This window comes from Lissotriton vulgaris, chromosome 2_1 (genome assembly GCF_964263255.1).
Source record: "Lissotriton vulgaris chromosome 2_1, aLisVul1.2, whole genome shotgun sequence".
Classification (NCBI taxonomy): Eukaryota; Metazoa; Chordata; class Amphibia; order Caudata; family Salamandridae; genus Lissotriton; species Lissotriton vulgaris.
The window spans coordinates 395,905,789-395,930,056 of record NC_141687.1 but is presented as its reverse complement, the minus strand read 5'-3'; the positions used below and the strand labels follow the sequence as shown (position 1 = coordinate 395,930,056).

The 24,268-nt window shown below is 46.2% G+C and overlaps 1 protein-coding gene across 1 annotated transcript in view; it reads left to right on the top strand.

The window, feature by feature from the left end:
- ALS2 (alsin Rho guanine nucleotide exchange factor ALS2) overlaps positions 1-24,268 on the top strand; it is a 1,343,724-nt gene that overhangs the window by 261,757 nt on the left and 1,057,699 nt on the right. The window contains exon 7 of the mRNA XM_086955258.1: positions 21,560-21,656. Within this exon, the coding sequence (XP_086811384.1) occupies positions 21,560-21,656 (97 nt within the window). The remainder of the gene's footprint in view (positions 1-21,559; positions 21,657-24,268) is intronic.

Below are 24,268 nucleotides of genomic sequence, written 5' to 3'. Positions count from 1 at the left end.
CAAATGGGTGATTGACCTTATCCAACATGGTTATTGCCTGGAGCTTACCACCAATCCACCAAACATTCCACCTCGCGTTCACAAACTGTTTTCAAACCACTTACAGTTACTCAAACAAGAGGTGAAATCTCTCCTAGAAAAGGGAGTCATAGAACAAGTTCCATTACACTACCAAGGTTCAGGGGTTTACTCTCTTTATTTTCTAATCCCCAAAAAGGACAGATCCTTAAGACCAATTTTGGATCTCAGAGAGTTAAACCAGGACATTCTGTCAGAACATTTCCATTTGGTAACGCTTCAACAGGTCCTTCCGTTTGTACAGCAAGGCGATTTATTGTCCATACTGGACTTACGACACATATTTCACATTCCCATTCATCCAGCTCATCGTAAATATCTCAGATTTGCGATAGCAGGCAACCACTATCCGTTCAAAGTACCCCCATTCAGAGTAACTACTGCTACTAGAGTGTTTACAAAATGTCTAGCAGTAGTGGCAGCTTTTCTCATAAGACAACAAATTCACGTCTTCCCGTACCTAGATGACTGATTCATCAAAGCCAGCACATACCAAAAGTGTCTAGAACACACTCAGACCACGCTACACCTGCTCGACTAATTGGGTTTCACAGGCAACATGCGAAAGTTTCACCTACAGTCTTCACAGATACAATCTTACATAGGACCCACTCTCAACACTCGCACAGCTCAAGCTTCCCCCAATGCAGTCAGAATTTGCATTATCCAAACTCTATTGCTGCAGTTCCAACCCAACCAAACCCTGCTAGCCAGGACTTTCATGTGGCTTCTGGGAATGATGGCGTCATGCATTGCAATAGTGCCTCATGCATGACTACCCATGCGTCCACTACAAGAATGTTTAGCACGTAAATGGAATCAGTCACAGGGTCAATTAAGAGATCTAGTGTTGGTTGAAAGCCGGATCCATCGCTCTCAGCGGTGGTGGAACCCACAAAATGTATCCAAAGGGCGGCCTTTCATCTACCCTGTTCCACAAATCGTGCTAACAGCAGAAGCATCCCTCACAGTTCGGGGTGCACATTTCCATCATTACACAATTCAGGGTCTTTGGGACGACAAACACATATGTCTCCACATCAACAATGTAGAGCTTCAGGCAGTATTTCTAGCCCTGAAAGCTTTTCAGTCTCACACGGCAAAGTTGTCCTACTCCGCACGGACAACACAACAACGATGTTCTATGTATAAAAACAGGGATGGAGACACTCTCTCCAACTGTCAGACTGGTCTCAGATAATTTGGAAATGGGCAAGTCTTAACAAAATTCACCTTCTGGCAGAACACCTTCCAGGAGTGAACAATCAAATTGCTGACCTCCTCAGCAGAAGGAGGCAGCAGATACATGAGTGGGAACTTCATCCCCAAGTTCTCCGTCCATAATTTCAACAATGACAATACCCGCAAATAGATCTGTTTGCCACGGTAGACAATGCACAATGCCCAAACTTCGCCTTCGGGTTCCCACACCCTCTATCCAAAAGCAATGCCATGTGGATAAAATGGTCAGGGATATTGGCCTACGCTTTTCTGCATCTCTGGTTTCTGGTTCGGAAACTCAGGCAAACATCACTCACACTGATTGTGGTAGCTCCCACATGGGCCCATCAACCATGGTACACCAACCTGTTAGAGTTGTCAGTTGTTCCACATCAAAAGCTACATCTCACCTCCAGTCTTCTCACTTAGAACCATGAAGAAATCAAGCATCCAAATCCCAAGGAGCTCAATTTAGCGATTTGGCTCTTGAAGTCATAGAGTTTGAATATTTAAATTTTCCACCAGACTGTATGACTATTCTGACAGAAGCAGGAAAACCTACTACCTGAGCAGCAAAATGGAAAATATGTGTTGTCTAATGTAAGAACAACAAAATTATTCCTCTAGATGCTTCTGTTCAGAACATTATCTGTTACCTTCTGCAACTACAGCAATGTGGGCTAGCTTGCACATCTATTCGATTGTACCTTGCAGCAGTAGCTGCGTATTTGCAAAACAGACCGCATTTGTCTTTGTTCAAAGTTCCTGTCATTAAAGCCTTTATGGAGGGCTTAATGAGAGTAATAGCACCAAGAATCCCTCTGGCACCAGTGTGGAATCTTAACGTGGTACTTAAAAGACTTATGGGTCCGCCCTTTGAACCACTTCACAAGTGTCCTTTACAGTTTCTCTTGTGGAAAGTTGCCTTCTTCATTGCAATCACTTCATAAGCAGAGTTGGTGAGCTACAGGCATTAGCTTTAGAAGAACCCTTCTTTCAACTCCATAAAGATAGGGTAGTTCTTCGCACCAATCCCAGATTCCTCCCCAAAGTAGTTTCTGATTTCCACCTTAACCAATCAGTTGAGTTACCTATGTTCTTTCCTCAACCCGATTCAGTAGCAGAGCGGGCTCTTTCTATTAATAATGAAAACAGGTTATCAGCAATGGATAATAAAATGACGCAGTGCAGGTGATATTTACAATCCGTTCTTGCTTTCAGACCCACATATATCCTAAAGTACAGTTATCATTTACATTATTTTGACCATATATCATCTGGACAGCCTTCACTCCTATAAGAGAGGAATGCTTCCAATGGTGCACATAACATCCCTCTGTGTTTATTCCAGTCCCCCTAGATCTTTGTCCATTTTTGTGGGCACCCCCTCGCCTCATATATTACTCTCTCCATCTGCATGCACCAGTCCATATAGGTCACCCAATCATAGAATTTAGGCGCTGTGACTCCCTTTCAGGTTCTGGCAATGTAACGTTTGGCCACCACATTACCCAAGGTGACCCAAATCCTGATTTTTGCAGTCAAATCTGTGGCCTTCCATATATTAATCAGACATAACCAGGGCATGATTTCCATAGATTTCTTGCAGACAGCTCACATTTTGGATGTTGCCTTCCCCCAATACGAGTGTACTATCGGGCAGTCCCGCCACTAGTGTAGATACGTCCCTTCCTGGCCACATCCTCTAGGGGATAATGGGGAGCTCAAGGTACCCATTCTAACCAGCCTCACACTGGTATAATATACTCAATGCAGAAGTTTAAGCTGTATTAACTCGAACCTGGACTGAATAGCCACCTCCCAGGGGGATGCCAATGCTTCCCACCACTCATCGTCATCTAGATCACCCAGATCCTCGGCCCAAGTGGCTCTGGATTTCTCTAAAGCGTCTGGGGTGTTTAATATCTTCCAAAAGTCAAGGAGGTTGCTTTGTTTTTAAGGTAGTCATCAAGGAATCTATCCTCCAATGGCGAGGCGGCTGGTAGAACTGCATCCTTAGGAATAGCCCTGAGCAACACACTCCTGACCTGTAGGTATGTGAAGGTTTCCCCCACACTCAATTCATAATCTCTTTGGAGGTCACTAAAGCGCATTATTTTACCTCCCGCCCAGACGTCTCCGACCCTAGAAAGCCCAATAAGATCCTATTTGTCAAATCCAGCACATTTTGCCAAAAGCCCTAGTCGATCCATCTCCAGAAGGGGAGTGGCCTGCTTAATCTTGTTTTTCCATCCTATTGCAGACGTAGCTGCATGCCAGAGCATGACTGTAGTCACAGTAGGAATATGTCTTGGACTATGTGACTTTCCTCCGTACAGAGCCCGTTGATATGACCATGGTGCCATGTTATATCTATCCATCCTGTATGCAGGATCAGTTACTGGCCAGTGTACCCAATGATTCGTGACCACCAGCTGGGAGGCCCAGTAATAACTTTTAAGCACAGAGAGGGCAATTCCACTGTCAAACCAACCCTTCGTGAGTTTTGCCAATGAGATGCGAGGAGTACCATCATTCCAAAGAAGGGATTGGACTTCTGAGTCCACGGATCTTTGCTCACTTGACGCCAGAAGAGCTTTATTTTATTATCTAGAAAGGACAAAAGATTTTTGGGAAACAAAGCTACTGTTTGTTTCATTGACACCACCTCACGAAGGTAATCCTATTTCTAAATCTGGCATTTCAAGATGGATTGTTAAGTGCATTCAAACTTGCTACGCATAAGCTAAAAGAACTTTATCTATACCCCCTAGAGCGCATTCCACTCGCAAAATAGGGGCATCTCTGGCCTTTTTAGGTAACATTCCGATAGCTGACATTTGTAAGGCAGCATTATGGTCTACATCTCACACATTTACTAAACACTGGTGTATGCATGTATTTGCATGCCAACAAGCCAATGTAGGGCGACCAGTGCTAAAGACACTTTTTCAGACTACTGCAACATATACTGGTTAACCACACCTTTGGGAGAATCCTGCTATATAGACTATGCAAAGCACATGTATCTACAGCACACATGCCTCAAACGGATTATGTTACTTACCCAGTAAGCATCTGTTCTTAGCATGTTGAGCTGTAGAATCACTTGCACCCTCCACCTCCCTGGGCTCCTTTAGTTGTTGTAGTTCTCATTATTTACATTATCTACACATGGATGTATCTTTACTACACTCACTCCATTCTCACCCTGTTGCGGGTAAACAGTCTAACAATGGAGTCGATGCCCAGGCGCACTATCACCAAAAAGAGGAGTCGCCTCACCTCGTGACTGGAAATCATTCTTAAAATAAAAAAAACTTTCAAACATCCGGAACCAACTCTAGATGGCAGGAGTATGCAAAGCATGTGAATCTACAGTTCTATATGCCAAGAACAGATGCTTACTGGGTAAGTAACATAATCCTTCTTGTGGTTACTCTCAACACACATTTTTCATCGCCCTCCCGTTTCCTCGTTCTGTGGAATTGACTCTTTTCCATCTAAAAAAGGTCCCAAGTTAGAACGATTAGTCTTTGAGCTCTGCATCTGCGGGTGTGGATGGTGTCCAGAAAGTAACTGATGTCAGTGTGCAACAGTGGGGCCTTTATGCAGCTCCAGCCAACACATTCCCAGGGCGTAGTGGAGCTGATCTGAAGCCACACAACCATCTGGATCGGCTCTTGGGATATTCTTGGGCATCTGCGTTTAGTTAGAGTATTCACCAAAAAAAGCGTTTCGGGGAGTATGATTGCGCTCCTCAGTGATTGTACAGATTTGAATAAAGTGCCCGTCCTAGAATAGATAACCTAGCATAATAGGCTCAAGAGACCACAATTGGGTGGCAGAATTGTTTCTTACATGTTAAGGGCAATTTCAGCTTGTTGAGTAGCGGAAGGAAGGGTATTATAGAGTAACCATACCAGCTCTAACATGCAATTTGTCCCAGGCCTGCTTGGTACATGTAAATGTGCCAATGGTTGACATATTGTGGGGGGATTGTCTGACATGTTATGGACTAGAGGTGAAGATTCATCATCCCTTTTTGTCCCAGTGTGCGGCATACAGGCATATATAGTGGTGGTTAGTACCAATGCTGAACAAACTGGGCCTGGGCACAGAGATAGTAGAGCTCCTAATCTGAAGCCGTGAATTCCCCTTGTTGATAAGGTAAGGTCAAAACCTCCCTCTTGAGTCATGGCTTGATTTGTGCCTATGTATTCATTAGGGACCTTATCATTTGGGACCTGAAGGTTTGAAAGAAATGTTGAACGAGGGAGATGTGAATGTTAATGAAGAAGTAAAGTATTTTTTTTATTTTACTGAGTTTCATACAGTACGAACTTGACTCGAATCGGGTATCAGTGCGCTTTACATAGCACCAGTGTTGTTACATGAGGACACATTCATTATTGTTAGGCACGGGGAGATTAAGTTATTTGCCCAGAATCACAGGATGTTCAGCGTCATTGACGAGGCTCAAACCCAGTTTCCCACATTCAAGGTTGACCGCCCTACCTGTTACGCCTATCTGTTACGCCTACTCCTCTCCCCAAGTAACTTAAGGAGCATTACAATCTTCATTAAAGCTATGTGCCCCACCAAGTCTTCTTCTATCTTGGAGATGTTAGTACTATAATTCTCATATAGGAGTTCGTCGGTAATCCACACTCCCAAATATTTTACAGAGATGTTACATCATTAAGAGAGCTCTTGCCCGTGGATTTATTTGAGTTTAAGGGAGTTTTAAGGATTTACTCCAATTCATATTAAGCACTGAAAGGAAGCCGAATCTGATATACTCCTGTATAATTTGACAGAAATTGCTTTGTGTGTTTGACATGAAGAATATCATGTGATCCGCGTAGAGGGAAATAAAAAGTTTACATGACAAAGTAAAGGGCACTGTCTGATTAAAGTTGCCAGGGCCTGACTAGCCTAAGCGGACATTGAGCATTTCCCTGGGAGGCCTTAAGGGTGGAGGCCTGTTTTGCAGCGGTGGGTGCTGGCTTTGTTACTGGGGGCCGGTTTTGCAGCGGGCTGGTACAACAAAACTGCAAGGGTTGGTTTGGGTTCCTCCCAGTCCGGCCCTCAATGTTGCCTTAGTTGCCAGGCCAGTGACTTGAACACTTTGGTGAACATAGGGCATGAGTACACCCCTAACCCCTATGTTGTGCCTTAGGATATATCTGTTTGAATAGATACCAAGCATTGACGCACATCCATGAATACGGCCAGGAGCAGAGCAGCGTGATCCAGTACATAAATGATTGTGGCATCCCCATTCTCTTATTTTTTGTGAAGAGAAATTCACATTTGACTGAGTCAAACTCTCAAGTGGCATCCATGCATGCTGCTGCTGCTTTTGTCTGTGGGTCTAACTGGTGAGTCTAATACTTTTTCTGAAAAAGTAAAGACCTCCTGAACAGAACCCTGTGTTTCTGTGAAAGGACTGCCCCTCAGACTCAGTTTTCATCTCAACAGTAAGGAAAGATCATGCCACTGATCCTTTATTTATGCATCCTCTAGGTAAGGAGAGCAAGCGATTAGTCAATGGGGTTGAAATATGTGTGGCACTTAAGCTACATCAGTGAATGCTGCAAGTGCTTCCTTCCACTTTACTGGGAAGATATAACTGATTCCTCTGCAAAGATGCATAGATACTGATCTGACACAATGATGCTTTCTAATCAGAAAAATGCAGCTGCAGGCGCATTTTAGTTAGTGATGTAAAGTCATTTTCTGATCATAAGATCTTGCACAATGCTTGTGGTGATTACACAGTATAGAGACAAAACATAGGCGTGTGTGTGCAGAGCTGGCTCTTGAATATTGAACCAGGTCCCTGCAAAGTTGGCCAGTCATTTTAGGAAGTAAACATTTTATCACATAAGTGAACCTGAATGCTCTTATCTAATTGCTCATGTGCTAATTTGGTATCAGCCCGTCTAATCATTTGCAGGACCATTATCAGTACTTGTAAAGATGGAAGCGCAAGAGAGTAGAATGTAGTTTTCATATAGTACAAAAGTGTGTTTTTGAGGCTCAAATTATTTTATTGTGATTCTTTATTCATCTATTATAATGATTGCCACAGTGTTACATCATATAAAGCGCATGTCAGCAATAAATCCATAATCTTTCAGGCCGGCCCACCTCCATGTTCTCCCTAATGTTCATTGTCACACCTTGACAATGCAACAATTGAAAGTGTGTGCTCCAGTTGTTAGAAATCACAGTATATCTCGAGATCAGGGCTGTGTGCTCTTTGGTAGGGGGCTACCATTATGCACTGTCAGAGCAGGGTCAGGTTATACATTCAAGATGGAGTCTATTGGATGTGTCGGCAAATAAATAAGCAAGGGTTGCTAAATATCCAGAGACCTGTAAGAAGGTGGCAAGAATTCAGCATACAAGGTTAGTTGTTCATTACGGTATATTAAATCTACAATCCATTCCTTGAATTTGGGTGTACTCCCTCTACTCCAGTGGCAGCGACCCTTCTCCTAGCTAGTCGTGGATGCCAGTACCACATACTTCCCATATGAGGCAGACAGCTCTTTTCGACATGACCCACTATAGCCATCAGTAGGGTTAACTGCAAGGCCTCTTATACCATAATAGTCAGCACATCTTGTATTTTGAGCCAATGGGATTGCATTGCCCCACAAGACCATTCTAAGTGAAACTAATTCTTCGCCAGCCCTTCCACATCTAATACACGTACCATTTAGTCTCAGCCCAAACTTATGCAGGCTGACGGGGCCATAGTAAACTCTCTGAAGAAATGTATAATGAATAATACAAAGTTTTCTGCTAGAGGATAGCTGGCCTATCTTTGAGCTACATTAGGGCTATTGCCCTCTTTGACGTGCCTCGCAAAAGGGCAGAGAACCCCGCCTGTGCAGAGTGGTAATGAAGGGAGACCAGATGTTTGGTACTAATGGACTATATCACGCTATGTAGCATGATGAAGGGAGTAAGTTCAGTCAGGAAATTCAGAACGGCGGCTCTGGAGCTGCATTTCAATCGAAAGTATGTCAACGCATTCAGAGGGGTTCCAGGTATATTGCCCATATATTCTGCCTCTGTGAGAAAGGACCTATTTCGTTAGAGATACCCCCAGTGAGTGAGCCTCCTAGTTTTAAGGTGAAGCTTCGCCAAGTACTTGTGTGTTGGGTAATACTCAGGCGGAAGAATCAGGGAATTCATTTCTTGCCAATCCTGTGGCAAAGTCACTCCCAAGCTTTATTAGTGTAGGCAACCATGGAAAGGACCAAGGTGTTTTATGCTGAAGGGATCACTATGAACGAGGAGGTAGGGATAGGTGCCATATAGCCCTGCTCTACAACTAAAGGGGAAAGAAAGGGAGTGGTATGATGCCAATGAATTGCATGGTGCATCTTAGCAAATTGGATAATAAAGTTCCATATCTGATGCACAAAGCCACTGTCCTGGAATGGAAGAGTAAGCATTTCCCATTTAATCTAGGGTTGCCCTCCAGCCCAAGACAGCTGTATTAACTGAGATTTTAGTGTGCCAAAAATGATTGAGAAAGTGGGATAGGAATATCTAGAAATAGATACAACAATTTAGGTAGGAATAACCATCTTTATTAATGGTTTACGTCCTACAATAGATGACGAAAGGGAGATCCTGTGAATGATCTGATGTTGCTTAATGCTGCTCTATAAGTAGCATGCAATACCTCATTTTAGTCACAGAGTATTTTTAGTCCCAAATATTTGATGTCCTCAATGGACCATTGTAGGGGGAAGTCTGGTGCAAAGGGAATTATGGTGGCGGTTAAAGGAAATAGCTGAGACTTTTCCCAGTTAATATGCATGCCTGATAAGCCTCTAAAAATGATGAATTCCCTCAGGATGCTGTTTAGGCTCAGTTGGGGTTCTGAGATAACATGTGATATCATCAGCATACTGAGGAATCAGTAGGTGCCGGGTTGGATACTGCAGCGCTAAGTCTTAGTAGTACTGTCTCATTTTGGAAGCCAGGGCAAATAGCAAGGGTCAGAGTGGGCAGCCCTGTCTGGTGCCCCTCAATATCTCAAAGGGTCCTATATTGCTCCGTTAATGTGTACCTTGGCCATTAGACTTGTGTACAGTGATTGACCCTTGGACAGAAACATACTAGCTAAACCCATCTGCAAAGAATAGCCTGCAAGTAGTCGCATTCTAGTGAATCAAGGGCCATATGTACAAAAGGTTGTATTTGCAATTTCCAAATCACTTTTAGGAAATCTCAAAACAAGATGTATGTAACCACTGATTCTACTAATAGCTATTCCTACGGATTTGCAATTTGGAAATCACAGTTTTGGAACTCACAAAATTGCGATTTCCGAATAGGAAATTGCAAATTAGGGAAACTCGCATTCTGGATGCAGAATGATGATGTCCGACCAGAAAGTAAGAAATTCAGGGTGTGGCTACAATTCAGAAGTCTAGGAAGGTGCTGGAAGGGGGAGTGCACTTTTCTCACCACCGGCAAGGGAATACCCTTGACTGAACTTCACCATGTCCAAGGAAGATAGTGACAAGGGTTCTGGGAGCGAGAAGAGGAAGGTCAAGCTTTCATGAAAAGGAGCTGGAGCGCCTGACAGAAAAATGCGTGGCACATATGAAATGCCTCTTTCACTGTTCCAGAGAGCCAAAAAACAAGATATGGAACAGCAACTTGGAGAAGGTGAACTCTAGGTGTCTCACAGAGAATCGTCCCAGAAATATGCAAACGCTGGTATGACCTGAGATTTTGCATAAATGAAAAAGTGCCCAACAGGATGGCTGACGGTTGTGGCACAGGTGGTGGTGGTCCCTCCTAATCCCATGGAGGCCCTCATTGAGGGACACTTGAAACAGAAATTGTGGCGGGAGGGTCAAACATTGACATTTCCAATCCTGCAGACACCAGCCAGGGTATGTCCTCTCCCCTTTACATACTTTACACAAAATATTTGTAATTCCCCAAATAAAAATTCACAGCCTAAGTAACTCCATTGAGATGCTTGCCCTACCTTGGCAATGCATCATGGGAGTTGTAGTACACCATAGTTATATGATGGACTGTGTGCTGATGATTACACCACACATATCTAACATCAAAACAATGTCACAAAAACATAATGCGCTGTTACAACAATGTAGTGGACAGACATTAACTATTTAATCAGAAAGAGACAGTTAGTTGTAGATTTTGTACCTTGAAATTACACCCAGGCATCAGACTGGATCTGGAGAATTGTTTCTTAGCAGTACCCCTGCGTGTCGGTAGGTGGCGTTGGTTGACTGTGGGTCCGTTGTCGGTGTCGTGGTCGCCGGGGTGACGTTGCGGTTCTACATAGGCGTCAACCCTGCACGCTGACTTCCGTTATTTTCATTTTCGTGCCAGCATAACTAAGATCCAGAGAGAGATACCCCTTAGTTATTTTTTGACTAAACTTTTTCTTCATTTTTTCAACTTCTATTTCAAGTCTTTGACTCCTGGTGCATGAGTGAAGTCCTAACGCTGGACCGTGTTCAAGCCTTGCAACACCTGTCACAAGCTGATGTCTGTGACGGACTCACACCTCGTGTGTCTTTCGTGTCTGAAGCACAACCACGACCCAGAGGCGTGCTCCGACTGCCGGGCCATGAATCCAAAGTCTTTGCACTAGAGGTCCCGAAAGCTATTGGAGGCCCAGAAGTTGGCTCTGTGTCGTTCCCAGTCTCATTTGAGAGGAAGGTCTAAAGGCAGCTTGCGGAGCCCCCACACCTTGTCGCACTCCAAGTCTTCAAGGTCTTCGGGCAAGTCCAAGCACAAGAAGAAGGAGAAGAAGCACTGGCGCTGTTCGCCTACTCCCTGTCAGTCGGCTGGCACAACGCAGTACTTGGAGCGTCGGTGCTCTAAGGCTCCGTCTCCAGTGCCTACCTCAGGGACGACTCCGCGCCTTCCCCCGTTTCCGGGAGCCTGAGCATCCCCTGCCCAACTCCGCAAGTTCTGCAAAGCCCTCAACTTAGTCTTTGAGCAGCCTGACTCTACCGACACGCCTTTGGGCCCCGCCTAGCCGGTCGGGGGCCCTAAGCCTTTGATGCCAGCTGCTCCTGCCCCGGCTCCAGAGGGCCCCTGCGGATCAAGGCCTGGATTCAGATCGATGCTGGTTGATCTCCCTCAACTTTCCCCGGCGCCGATCCTGGCGACGGCATCCGGGCATCGGCCGCGCCCCCGGCAGACACCGTCCCCATCCTCACGCAAGAGATGGACCCGGAGCGGATCCAATGCCAGAGGGTATTTTTGTTACCCTGTTCATCCCGATGTTCCCTACCGCACAGAAGGAGGTGATGAGGACAGGGAGGGGTCCCTGGACCCTTTAACGGACCAGCTGAAAGAACCGGACAGGAGAGGACCTGGGTGATGCCAGTGTTCTGGACACTTCTCCAGACCTTGCCATACCTTCTTCCCCTACTATGGCAACGGAAGAGGGAGCGTTCTACTGTGTGGTGGTGCGAAGGGCGGCCCAGGTCTTGGGCCTTGAGCTCCCTTCAGTGGCATTCAAGCCTAACCTCCTGACAGAGGGACTTCAGCATGCTACATACTCCCCTGAACCCCTTCTGCCTTTCAACGAAGCTCTTACTGACGTCCTACTGGGCACCTTGTCCAAGCCCAGCACAGGGGCTCCTGTGGAAAGGACGATTTCCTGCTGCCATCGCCCAGCCCTGGGCGACCGAGTTTTCCTCAGCCAACACCCTTTCCCCGAGAGCTTGGTGGTACAAGACTCTTTTTCAAAGGAAGCATTCCCTTCTGTTCCTCCCTATAGGGAATTCAAGAAGCTGGATCACCTTGGGTAGCGCATGTTCTCTTCCTCTAGCTTGGCACTGTGGTCCATGAATACTGCGTGCTTCTTGGGCCGGTACTCCCTCACCATCTGGGATACGGTTGTGCAGGTAATGCCTCAGTGCCCAGAGGAGGCCCTGGCCGTCCTTTCCCAAGTAGAGGCGGATGGGAGAGACTCAGCCAAATTCACAATCAGATGTGGACTGGATTCTACCGACTCACTGGGCAGAACGATTGCCACATCAGTAGTCCTTAGACACTACGCCTCGTTGAGGACATCTGGCTGTCCAGCCACCTTTGCTGAACATGCGTTTGATAGCCGTCGACTTTTTTGGCGACAAAGCACACTCTGCGCTGGAGCGCTTTAAAGATTCTCAGACTACGACAGCCTCCAAACCTTCCTAGTGTGATGTTTCGGACCCATCAACGGCCAGTGGGTGGCAGGATTCGCCATCACCTCCCCCACTGGCAATCCATCACGTCGGACATGTGGGTTTTGCAAATAGTCCGAAGGGGCTACTCCCTTCCCTTCGAGAATACCCCTCCCTCCATGCCACTGTCTTTCGATTGCATGTTGTAGGATCATTTGGCGCTTCTCTGCCAGGAAGTCTCAGCTACCTTAGCCAAGGGAGCTATCAAGAAGGTCCCTGCGCCAGAAGTAGGTTGTGGTTTCTATTCCCGCTATTTTCTGGTGCCAAGGAAGGACAAAGGCCTGCGTCCTATTCTAGACCACAGAGCCCTCAACTGCTTCCTCCATAAGGAGAAGTACAAAATGCTCAGGTTGGCTCAGGTCCTGCCGGCCCTTGCCCCTTGAGACTGGTGGTGGCGCTGGACTGACCAGACGCCTATTTCCATATTCCCGTCCTGCACGGCCCATAGATGCTATCTGCGGTTCACAGAAGGCCACACTCATTTTCAGTGCACCATGCTCCCCTTGGGCCATACCAGTGCCTCTTGATTGTTCGCGAGAGAAAGTGATGGCGGTGGTCCCAGCTCATCTGCGCAGATCAGGGTATAGTCTCCCACCTCCAGACTACGGCACACCTCCTGCACCCACTGGGGTTCACTATCAACGTGCTGAAGTCACACCAGACTCTGTCTCAGACGCTCAGAGCTGTTCTGGACTCAGTGCAGTTCTGTGGCTATCCTCCCGAGCAGTGAGTCCGGTATTTTCAGGCAATGATACCGATGTTTCTATCCTGGATTTCGGTGAGAATGACCCTGAGGCTGCTGGGCCTCATGGCCTCCTGCATTCTGCTGGCGGATCATGCCAGATGGCATATGCGGGCTTTGCAGTGGGACCTGAAGTTCTAGTGGGCTCAGCATTAGGGGAATCTTTGTGACGCCGTCCACATCTCAAAGGGAACTGCACAGCTACTGTAGTGGTCGTTAACGAACCCAGCTTGTGTCAGAGGCAGATCCCTCTCCTTTCCCCAGCCAGACCGATGCGTCACTCCTGGGATGGTGCTGCCATCTGGGAGATGAAGAGATCAGAGGCGTCTGGTCTCTGGTGGAGTCCGGGCTCCAAATCAACCTGTTGGAGCTTTGGGTTATTCGCCTGGCACTGAAAGCATTCCTTCCCTCTCTCAAAGGGAAAGTGGTGCAGGTGTTCACAGACAACACCACCCCCTTGTGGTACTGCAACAAACAGGGCGTAGTGAGGTCGTGGACCCTATGTCAGGAGGCTCTTTGCCTTTGGACAAGGCTGCAACATCAGGGCATGACCCCGGTGTTTCAACACCTTGCAGGTTCTCTGAACACCGGCGCGGACAAACTCAGTAATTTGTGCCTGCTAGATCACGAATGGCGTCTTCACTAGGAGGCGATGCAAGGTCTCTTTCATCGGTGGGGAGAGCTGTGGTTAGATCTGTTCGGTGGTGACCAGAACGCACAATGTCAGCAGTTGTGCATGTTGGAGTTTCCAAGGCGGATCTCGCTCTGCGATGCTTTTTGTTGCGAGTGGAGTTGCCGCCTCCTGTACGCCTTTCCACCTGTACCACTTCTGCCCTGAGTGCTGAAGAATATCAAGCGCAACCAGGACCAAGTTATTCTTGTGGCTACGGACTGGCGCAACCAGGACAAAGTTATTCTTGTGGCTACGGACTGGGCATGAAGTGTCTGGTACCCCGAACTCCTGAGCATGGCCATTATTCATCTGATAAAACTGTCCCTTCTGGAGGATCTTCTGTCGCAGCAGCAGGGGTTGATTCTTTACAGGAACCTGTCCAGTCTCTACCTCCTTGCATAGAGTTTGAGTGGCGACTGTTGACAGCTTTTGACCTTCCAAACCAAGTCTGTGACCTCATTGGATCTCTTTAGTTGATTAATATTGCTGATTTTTTTGTCATTCTCACTATATGGAGACGTTCACAAGGGTTTCTAGACTTTACCATTACAATTATGGACATTGATAAGATATAATGGAGTGCTGTCATAGCTTCTTTCGTGTTTTATATTTGTTGCACACTTGTTTGTGCTATACAACACCTTTAGGTAGTAGGTTTTGGAGGCTGATTTAGCACCCACTTGCTTGATAAGCAATATGTTTTTGACTTTTCACGCCAAATATTGTTATGGTATAATATATCTAGTGAATGTGCAGATATTTCCCCTGGAGGGAACACTACTACCGGCTTTGTTCTGTACAAGTCTAAAATGTCATCTTGGCAGCCAGGTGTCCCTACACGAAAATGGTATACCCCTGTAGATGATACTAGTATGTGGCCTGGTGCACAGCAAATGCTCTACATCCTCTTTCAGAGGTCCTCTTGTATATACATTCTTTGGCCCATCAGGGATCTGCTCGTGGCACTCTTAAAGGCTGTCTTGCAGCTATCTCTCCTTTCCTTTGCCTTCTAGATCAGCCCTCATTATTTAAGTCCCCTATTGAAAGTAGAGGCATTACTCATCTCTTTCTTCCTTCTCCTTCGTAATGCCCCAGTGGGTCTTGATTTTAGAAAAGAGAGAAAACCCCACGTGTTCCAGGGAACAGGGTACTGTAGACACGGAAAGTCTAAGGAAAATCCCTGGAAAAACACTGTGTTATTGGGCTATTAATGTCCCATTCGTCCAGCATACATTATTCAAAAAGAACCATTCAGTTAAAGTTTCCACACTAGAATGTAACGTTTACAGTCTTTTTTATTTTTAAAGAAAGGAATAGGATGAATAGATTATCCTATACACACCACAAAAGACTTTTCCTGAAAATATATCTAAATAAAACAATACTTTAAAAAAAACATTGTGCATTTTATTTCATAAAATTTGAGTAAGATTGTCCACATAACTTCATACACTATGGACACCAATAAATTAAAAACATTAGCAAGATCCTAATCATTAAAACAAACAACACATTACATTGCTCTACAAACAACCCCCCAGAAAAAGTAGTGGCTTCCGGTATTTGTGCTACAAAATGGCCTGATCCAATTGCCTTTTATCTATTCAACTGGGAGTCACAGTATCAAAGATTCGTGAGTATCTGTTTTTCCCTAGGCTTCACTTGGATTCTGTATTAAGTTAAAAGCGTCAACGCGTTTCGGTGTTGGCCCCCTGGATATGGGAACACCTTCTTCAGGACAAAACAGTTGTTTAAAGGGGTTCACCGCTCGGCCCTCTGGGTGGAGGCCTTGTCCACGGCTGAGCTGACCCGCCCCGGCGCCGGCACCTGCCGGTCCGGGCGGCGCAACAGGGGTCGGTGGGCCCTCCTCGTCCCGCTTTGGGTCGAGGTGGTGCGGGGACTCCTCGTCCCCCTACAAGCCCCTCTCGTCCCTTCTCGCGGGCGGCTGCCTCATCGGAGGGCGTGTTGGAGGATGAATCATCCCTGGCGCCGCCACATGGGTCGCCGGACCACCTCTGTTACATCCTGGGCCGAGGCTGGCAGAGGGCTTCTTGTCACTCCCTTTGCCCCTCTCGTTCCTCTGTGCAGTTTGACTTGGAGGGGCCCTATCCACCGTCTCCTTCGGCGCTGGATGGTGCTGGCGTCCTGCCTCAGGCGACGGACTCTACGGCTCCACACAGAGGTTGTGCTGCGGATGAGTCTTCGGACGCCCCCTCTTCTCCAGAGGTTGGGTGCCTACTGGTGTCATCCTCCCGGAGACGCGCCAATGTGTGGTGTCTTTTTTGCCGGCATCATCGAAGGGCGGCACCCTGCCTTTTCCGAGGCCGGGGTGTTCGCTAGAGAAGCGGCAGGTTCCCCATTCTTCAGTACCTTCTGACTTCAAGGTCTGCCCTTTGCCCGCCCCGATTGGCTTCGGTTACAGCTGCCTTAGTTTGCAGCCGTCACCCACGGAGGAACGGCTTTCTCCAACGCTGGGCCCTACGGAGGCGGGTGCAGCCTTCGCTCATGCAGTGTCCACGGCTGTGGGTATCCTGCGCAGGGATGACCCGGTTGCTCATTTTCCGGCGGACCATCTCTTGGAGGTTCTCCACCAGGGCTCTGGTGGAAGGGAGCTGTTGCTTCCCTTTGACGTTTCGCTCCTTTCCTCCCTTATGGGGGCTGGGAGGCGACCTAACTCAGGGGACCCGGTACCCCAACACCTTCTGCACCGGCACCTCCCGGCGCCGCGTGACCCGGCGTATCTTTCCCTCCACCCCTCTGCCTCGAGTCCACTTTTGCGGACTGCTTTTCCTTCCTTGCCGCCACTGTTGACTCCACCATCCTGGTAGGTCCGCTGGCTGGACTCTTGGGGGAGCAACATGTTTGCCTCGACCAGCGCTGCCCTGCGAGCCCTGAACACCTTATGCATGTTGGGTAGGGCCTCCTCTTGTTTGTGGGACTCGGCGGAGTCCTTGTCTCCGCGGCTTCCCAGGAGTCTGTTCAGGGGGACTTGTGGATGGCCGGGAGCTAGCGTTGTTTATTCTCCGCTCTGCTCTGGGCATCTCGGAGGTGCTGGGCCGGGCCATGGCTTCCTCAGTCGCCATCCGTCGCCATGCTTGGCTTCGGGACGGCGTGTTTCCTAAAAATTTGCGGGAGCGATTGTTTGATCTTCCGTTCAATGGTAACCTGTTATTCCATGCCCTGGCTGACTCTGCCATCCAATGGTTCCTGGCAGGGCTCTGTCCTCCTCCTCCACCTTATCCTCCTCCTCCGCATTCCTCTCCTCAGTAGCTGCTGAGTTGAGCTGGTTCTGGATCTTTTTTGGGCTGGTTGCCCTTACGGTGAAATGTGTTTTATAGCTGATTGGTTCCCCTTGTTGGGACTATGGGGCTGTTGGGTGCTGGATGGCCCTTTTGTTGCCTGTGTGTGTGTGTTTTTGCTGGAGTTGTCTACACGGACATGGCTCTGAGATTAGGCCTTCTGTTTTCCCTTGGGCTGCTTGCAAGGCTTCTGCTGAGGTTTTTCCCCATGGCTCTTTAGTTTTTTCACCTGCTGCGGACGTTTCTTCCTAAGAGGGTTCCCAGATCTTGGTACTTAACGTACCCTATGTGGGGTAGTGGTAGCTGTTACATAGCTTACGCTCTGCTAGGGTGTTCTAGTCGCCCTCGGGCCTCTGTTCTCCATGGCGTTTATGTATGTTGCGGATTCTTCTTTAGGTCATGCGCGGGCCCCTCCTGGTGTGTCCGGGCATTTCCTTGCCTTCATGCTCCTGTCCTGGAGGCTGGGCTAGTTCTGTGTTCTGCCTTGTCAGGTGTGGCCTGCCCGGTCCCCCGGCCTGTTTTTCCTGCTTCTAGAGGCTTATTCCTGCTGGCGCCGCTCTGTCTGGGTTTTTGCCTTTCGTCTATGGTGAACTCTCCTTCTTTTCCCTCTTTCCTTGGGCCCTCCAAGTTTGTCTTCTTCTTCTCCTTCCTTGCTTGGCATTGCGTGGAAGCTCTGTTGCCTTGTAGGAGCGTGGGTGCTTTGGCCTCCCTGGCCTGGCCCTTGGTCCCTCTGTTGAGAGTGACTGGGCTTCTTCTTTCTTTTCGCCACACCCATCCTGGGGTCGGTGGTGTTCTGCTTGTGGGTTTCCCCCCCTTGCCTGGGAGGACTAGGCTCTTCACCCTGCCCCTTGGACAAGTTCCCCGTGGGACCCTCTACTATGTCCAGGCTGGTGGGGTCCTTCGCAGACCCTCCTTCCCTTGGGTATGGCTAGGGTATCTATTCTACGTTAAGGAATCTGCGACTAGTAGTCTCCATCAGATGTACAAGTTATTTACCTTCTGTAATGATATATCTGGTAGAGATGATTCTAGCCGCAGATTCCTTCAAGTCCTGCCCTTCCTCCCCGTTCTGCAAGGACCTTTGGCTTGGTCTTCTGCACTTGCCTCCTAGGGGGGGTGACTATTTTTTCGTGGATTTATTCTTTGCCCCCTTTGGCAGGTTGATTGCCTTGTTCCTTTCTTCCTCTTTGACACTTGGAGGATGGGTCTTAAGGTATTCCTATGCCCCCCCCCCCCCTGCCCTGGTTGCTCCAGGTTTGGGGCTTGCCCTCCTTTCGTTCCTCTTTGTTATAAGGTCCTGGTCCTCTGTTACCCCTTGGGTTGGGGTTGCCTGGCTGTGCCTTGCCCTTTTTTCCTGGGGGATTGTTGTACCCTGGGTTAGGATTGCCTGGGGGGGGGTTGTTGTTCCCTGTTTGTCTTGGAACTGGTTCCCCTTCGCTGTTCTTGGTTGGGCTACCATCCTACTTCAGGTAGTTATTACATTTAACCTCTGTTCCCTATTCAGGGAGGGGGATTGTTTGTATGGTGGTAGGGTGGTGGTTCAGGGCTGTGCTTTTCTCTATTCTTTTGCTTTCCCTGCCTTTAAGTATGGCAGTGTCCGGCACTGACCCTGCTGATGTTGTTCCTCACCATCCCTTTCTTCCAATGTTCTGCTATTCGCACACTGTTACCATGTCCCACAGTTTGTCAGGTGGCTCTGCGTTGTGGCGCGGAAAAGTTCTCCAAAGAAAACTGATGTCGGCGCTCCCGGGTGGGACTTATGTGACCTCGCTGATGTCACGTACGCGGACGACGCCTGGGCGGAGTCGCGTGATGCCGTATCCCCGGCACGCAGGGATGCTGTAGCAAAATGTTTACGGATCCAGTCTCACGCCTGGGGATAATTCTACGTTAAAGAATCTGCGGCTAGAATCGTCTCTACCAGATACATCGTTACCGAAGTAACTTGTACGCCATAAACGCAGCCTATGACATTTAACTGTGCTACCTGGTAGAATATTAATTTGGTCTGTTGCAATAATAGGAGGGTACTATGATGTCCAGAAACCTACGAAAGAACCTGGAAAAGGCACTTTATTACGCCCTTCTGGTAACTGCCAGAAGCTAAGAGATGTAGGCAACAAAATTCCTGCACATGTGGTGGGATTGATTGCTCCTGAGTGTTGGGATCTGAAACTTAGGTTGTAGTTCAGCAAATAAGTCCAGGATTACCTCACTGAGGGCCCGATGTAGGACACCAAATACCGGTCGTTAACAGCCGATTTCGGCCGTTACTGACCGGTATTAGGTTTTTGATATGTAGGGGCCTTAGATTTTACAGAATCTGTAAATTTACAGATTGGGTAAATTTACTGATTCGGTAAAATACAGAATTGGTAAATTTACCGAATCGGTAAATGTAGATGTAGGTGGCACTGAAAACAGTGCCACAGGCCCTTAAGAATTCCTTATTTACCACGAAATAATATTTTGTGGTAAATAACGAATTTCAGTGTACATGCACATCTGTGCAGGTACACCTGTGCCCTTAGGGCATGTATGTGTGTCACATGGCACACAAGCCAGAATCAGGGGTGCAACAGGGTGTCGAAGTGACACCCTGTCCCCCTTGACAATTCGGTAATTTTACCGAATCGGTAATTGACATTGATTCCTATGGGCCTCAAGACCCATAGGAATCAATGGCAATTACCGAATCAGTAAATACCGATTCGGTAATTACCGAATCATACCGATTTGGTAAAAAATTACCGAATTATTTCCCACATCTCATTTACCGAATCGGTAAAATTCGGTATTCTAGAGTCGGTAAATGAGATTTACCTACATCATGCCCTGAGTCTGTACTTCTTAAAATCTCCTCTATCTTTTCAAACAGGGTGACCCTCACTCTAAATATCCTCTCCTGCCTCCTTCTCCTCCTTCTGTGCCTGCCAGACAAAATCCTCATCCTCCTCGCCAAAATATAAAGGGTCGCCATTCTGAAAGAACCAGATGTCTTTTGGGTACCTTTTTACAGTTTGTACCTGGATACCATTCAGATTAATGGTAATTGCATTTCCTAAATGCCCATTTTGTGACTATTTGCAATTAGGATATCCTTTGTACATATGGTTAGTGATTCGCTATTTGGAAATCCCTATCTGCAAATTCATATTCAGTGATTTCCAAAATGCAATTTCTGCTGAAGAGAAATTACATTTCGCACCACCGCAAATTCCTTTCGTACATACCGAAAAGGCATTATGCATTTCCTAGCAACCCGAAATTGTGATTCGCACCATTAGGAAATGCAAAATGTCTTCGCACGTTTGGCCCCAAATGCTTTGGTGGCATTTAAGAAGACCGCCACTGCATTAAAATTTGTGTCTATATCCTGTAGAACTTTAAAGAGCGATCTCAAGTTATAGGAGGTGAACCAACCAGGAATGAAACCTAACTGATCAGGATGCACCATGTGTTGCATTAGGTGAGTAAGTCTGTTGGCAAGTAATGTTGCCAGGATATTTTCATCATAGTTAATTAAAGAGAGAGGTCTGTATGAATCACACTTTTCTGGTTTCCTGGTTTTAACAGTGCAATGATAAGAGCCTCATGCATAGTCCTAGGGAGGTGCCCTGCTTGTTGCGCGTCATTGAAGACAGAGAGAAGTACTGGAGCTAGAATGCCAGTCTATAACTTATAAAATTCGGTCAGGAGGCTATCTGGCCCAGGCACTTTTCCTGATGATAACTGCTGTATTATTTCAAGGATTTAGTATTTGGTGATTGCCTCGTCTAGGAAGGTGTGGTGGGAATCATTTCTCTAGCACTGGGGTCGCATTTTCTAGATATGAAATCACCTTTATGGGTTCCCTTCATTGGGTGGTGTGGAGCTGAAGATAATTGACAGCAATAAGAGACTCATATTTATTAACTCTACCTAGGCTCAGTTAAACAGCAATAGAGGATTATGTGAATTCTCTTTTGTAGTTTGGCACTAGAGAGCAAAGCCATTGTTGGGCTGGCTCTGACAGTGACTATCACACTGCTGAGTCTTTGCCGCTGTTGAGCCCAGTGACTCACATCAGCTGAAATGATGTAAGTAGAACTGTCAGGGTCCATCTTCTAAGTTCAATATAATGGATATATCCTAAAGAACTGGACGTTCTTTAATATTCCAGTGGATGTTTTGATATTGTGTTATGCATTCATTAATAGTTAACAAATAACAAAAGGCAATTTAAGCATATAGATGTAGATCTGTGAGATGCAGAGCACATTTATATCTTAACTTTTTCTCAATGCAGGCTTCAGCCACTCTGTGTGAGAAGTATGGATGGGAAAGAGGTGATCCACCTAGAAGCTGGTGGCCACCATACTTTGGCTCTCACTGCCAGATCACAGGTAAAATGCTGATGACACCTCTCAGGTAGTCATGTGTCAACAAATATTGTTTTAACTTGTGGTAGGGTTGTACCATTAATGGTGTCTGTTCTATGAAGGCTTACTGCTGGTAGTAACTTTCCCTTTAGAGCACTTGAGCATGGATGTCCGAGTAGTTAAGTGTAATGCAGACCCTGCAGGATATTGCGGTATGGAATAGAACATTTTGCAGCACAAAGCGGGCAAGTTTGCAGTGCACTATAGCGTTTTTTTGTCACATTTTGCATTACCTTATTTTAGTGACATTTAATAGTTATGTCCACACAAAAAGTGAATCTCCAGGAAAAAGCTGTCATGTATTGTCTCCTAATCACAATAGCATGAAGCCATGCTCTAATTTCATCCCACAAGACTAAAGACAAAGTTGTAGCGGGTAGTACCTGCCCATTTAAAGAACTGAATACCCATCTAGTTGCTGAATTGCACAGCATCAAATGAACAAAAATATGGGTTATATTCCAGGTTTCTTCTTAACCAAATTTTATGATCTTAGACAAATAATTTCTTTCACTGATCCTCCTTTTTTTGTTCATTAGCACATGTGAGAGAGCCTTGAAACATATGAGTACCCAATGCGCTGTACACAAATGGAGCTAAGTGCTTTCATATGTGTAATGACCTCATTAGCACACATGAGAGCACCTACAAATATGTGAGCTCTGAAGTACACTGTATTACAACGTAAGGTGATATGGCACTTGAGTTAAATTATTTAAGAGTGCAAGTTCACATTTAGTGAACAGAATGCATGTATTTACCAAGCTATTGGCAAGTACAAGTCCGACTTGAGTGCACAAATGGCTCTGTGAATTGCCGGATGTTAACCAGTTTAGAATTTAGCGTGGTGGCTTAACAGGCAGTAAAACAGAAGGCTCACACACATGTCTTTTTGGAAAGAAATGCATTAGCTACAGCGAAGGATTACTAGGCAAGCATAGGCTTTTTTGGAGGCACTTTCTCTCAATATTTGTGTCCAGTGAAAGCTGTAAGATGGAGTGTTCCTTTTGTTGGGAAAGCTAATTCTGAATCATTGCAAACACTGCTATGCTCAAACCTATGACCTGCAAATAAGGCAAACATCTCTACAGCAAACCCTTGTCCCCCTGAACTGTATTATCAGCTTGTACCTTGCACATATTTTTAAGACCAATCTAAGAAAGGATCATTAGAAGAACCCATGAATGTAAGCATATTTCACAATGGCTAATATCTGAAGGCAGGCCATCCTAGAGCAATATATTATACCTCTAACAGCCAGTTACATTCTGAACATGCAATAAAATCAACAGCTTCCAAGTGCTTGTAAATGATAGACAGACATCAAACATTCAAGGGTGTGAGGAATTTCTAAATATCCAATGGGATTTTTAACTAGAACCGTATACTTATTTTTTAATGAAACGTGCCTAAAACTGCCTGGTCTGGTACCAAGGTTTAAGTTATTAACTTATACTACATAATTAATTTAAATCGTTAAAGCAATTTCCCAGTTTTTAAAATTAATTTGTGGATTTCTTTAGTTCCACAGTGGATAATTTCTACAATATGTCTAAGAAGAAAAAGATGATACTCTGTCAAGCAGCTATTAGTTTAAACATGAGCATAGATGAAGAGGTGCAACAAAACATGACTGATATACAGCTTCTTATTGATCTTGCTGGAGTACTAAACCTAGCCTTGGCACGGACTGTGTAAACAGGCACTCTACATATACAGCCAATGATGTTTGCACCCAGTGCAAGATGCTTACCAACATCCTGTTTTCCTGCTTTAACCACTGTCCAATAGCAGTGGGATTGGAACCGATCCTAGTTTTTGTTTAGGAGATAGAGGGAAAATGCTATAGAGGTGCAGGTGCAGTAGTGCACTCCTAGCATCGGTTTTCGTTAGTCCCCTCAAATAATCAATTACTTGTTGTTTAATTAATAACTTGAATTAATTTATTTTGATAATTGTTTTCGTGAATGACCCAAAGACTGCTTCACAAAATGCTGTTTTGAAGCACTAACTTTTGTATCGCCTCAGTAGGTCTGATGCCTACATTTGGTTAAATAAAAAGAGTATAACGTTGGTTTGCCATGTCCCTTTGGTCTCTGTTAACCTCTGTTAAAGTCGGAACATATTAAGGTTATTTTTCGAATTCAGAACTCCTATGTTCTCAGTTGAAATAAGTTTACTAATCGTACCCCCCTAGCAGTCTTACTAGCCACGCCTAATGTCTCCCTGCAGTTCATGTGAGATCCCCAGCTGTTCAAGTACTTAGCAGCAGGGAGAAAAAAATAAACAGTGTTGTGGGAGGGACAGTAGGAGTAACCTTCTACTGCAACACTTAGTGGGAACAAACGCTTTTGTGTTTTTCACGGTAAATCGGCATTTAATTGCAGCCATCGCGCTCATTGCCTAATTGTGTGGTACAATTGCAATTCGCGACCAGCTGGTGGGTCTGGTTATGGCTTTTATTGTGTGTAGCAGGTAGGAATATAGATTGTTGCGTAAGGAGGCACTTCTCCCCTACCAATGCTTTTTGGGGGTTACTGTTGTCAGCTGGGTCTGTTGGTATTTCAGAAAACCTT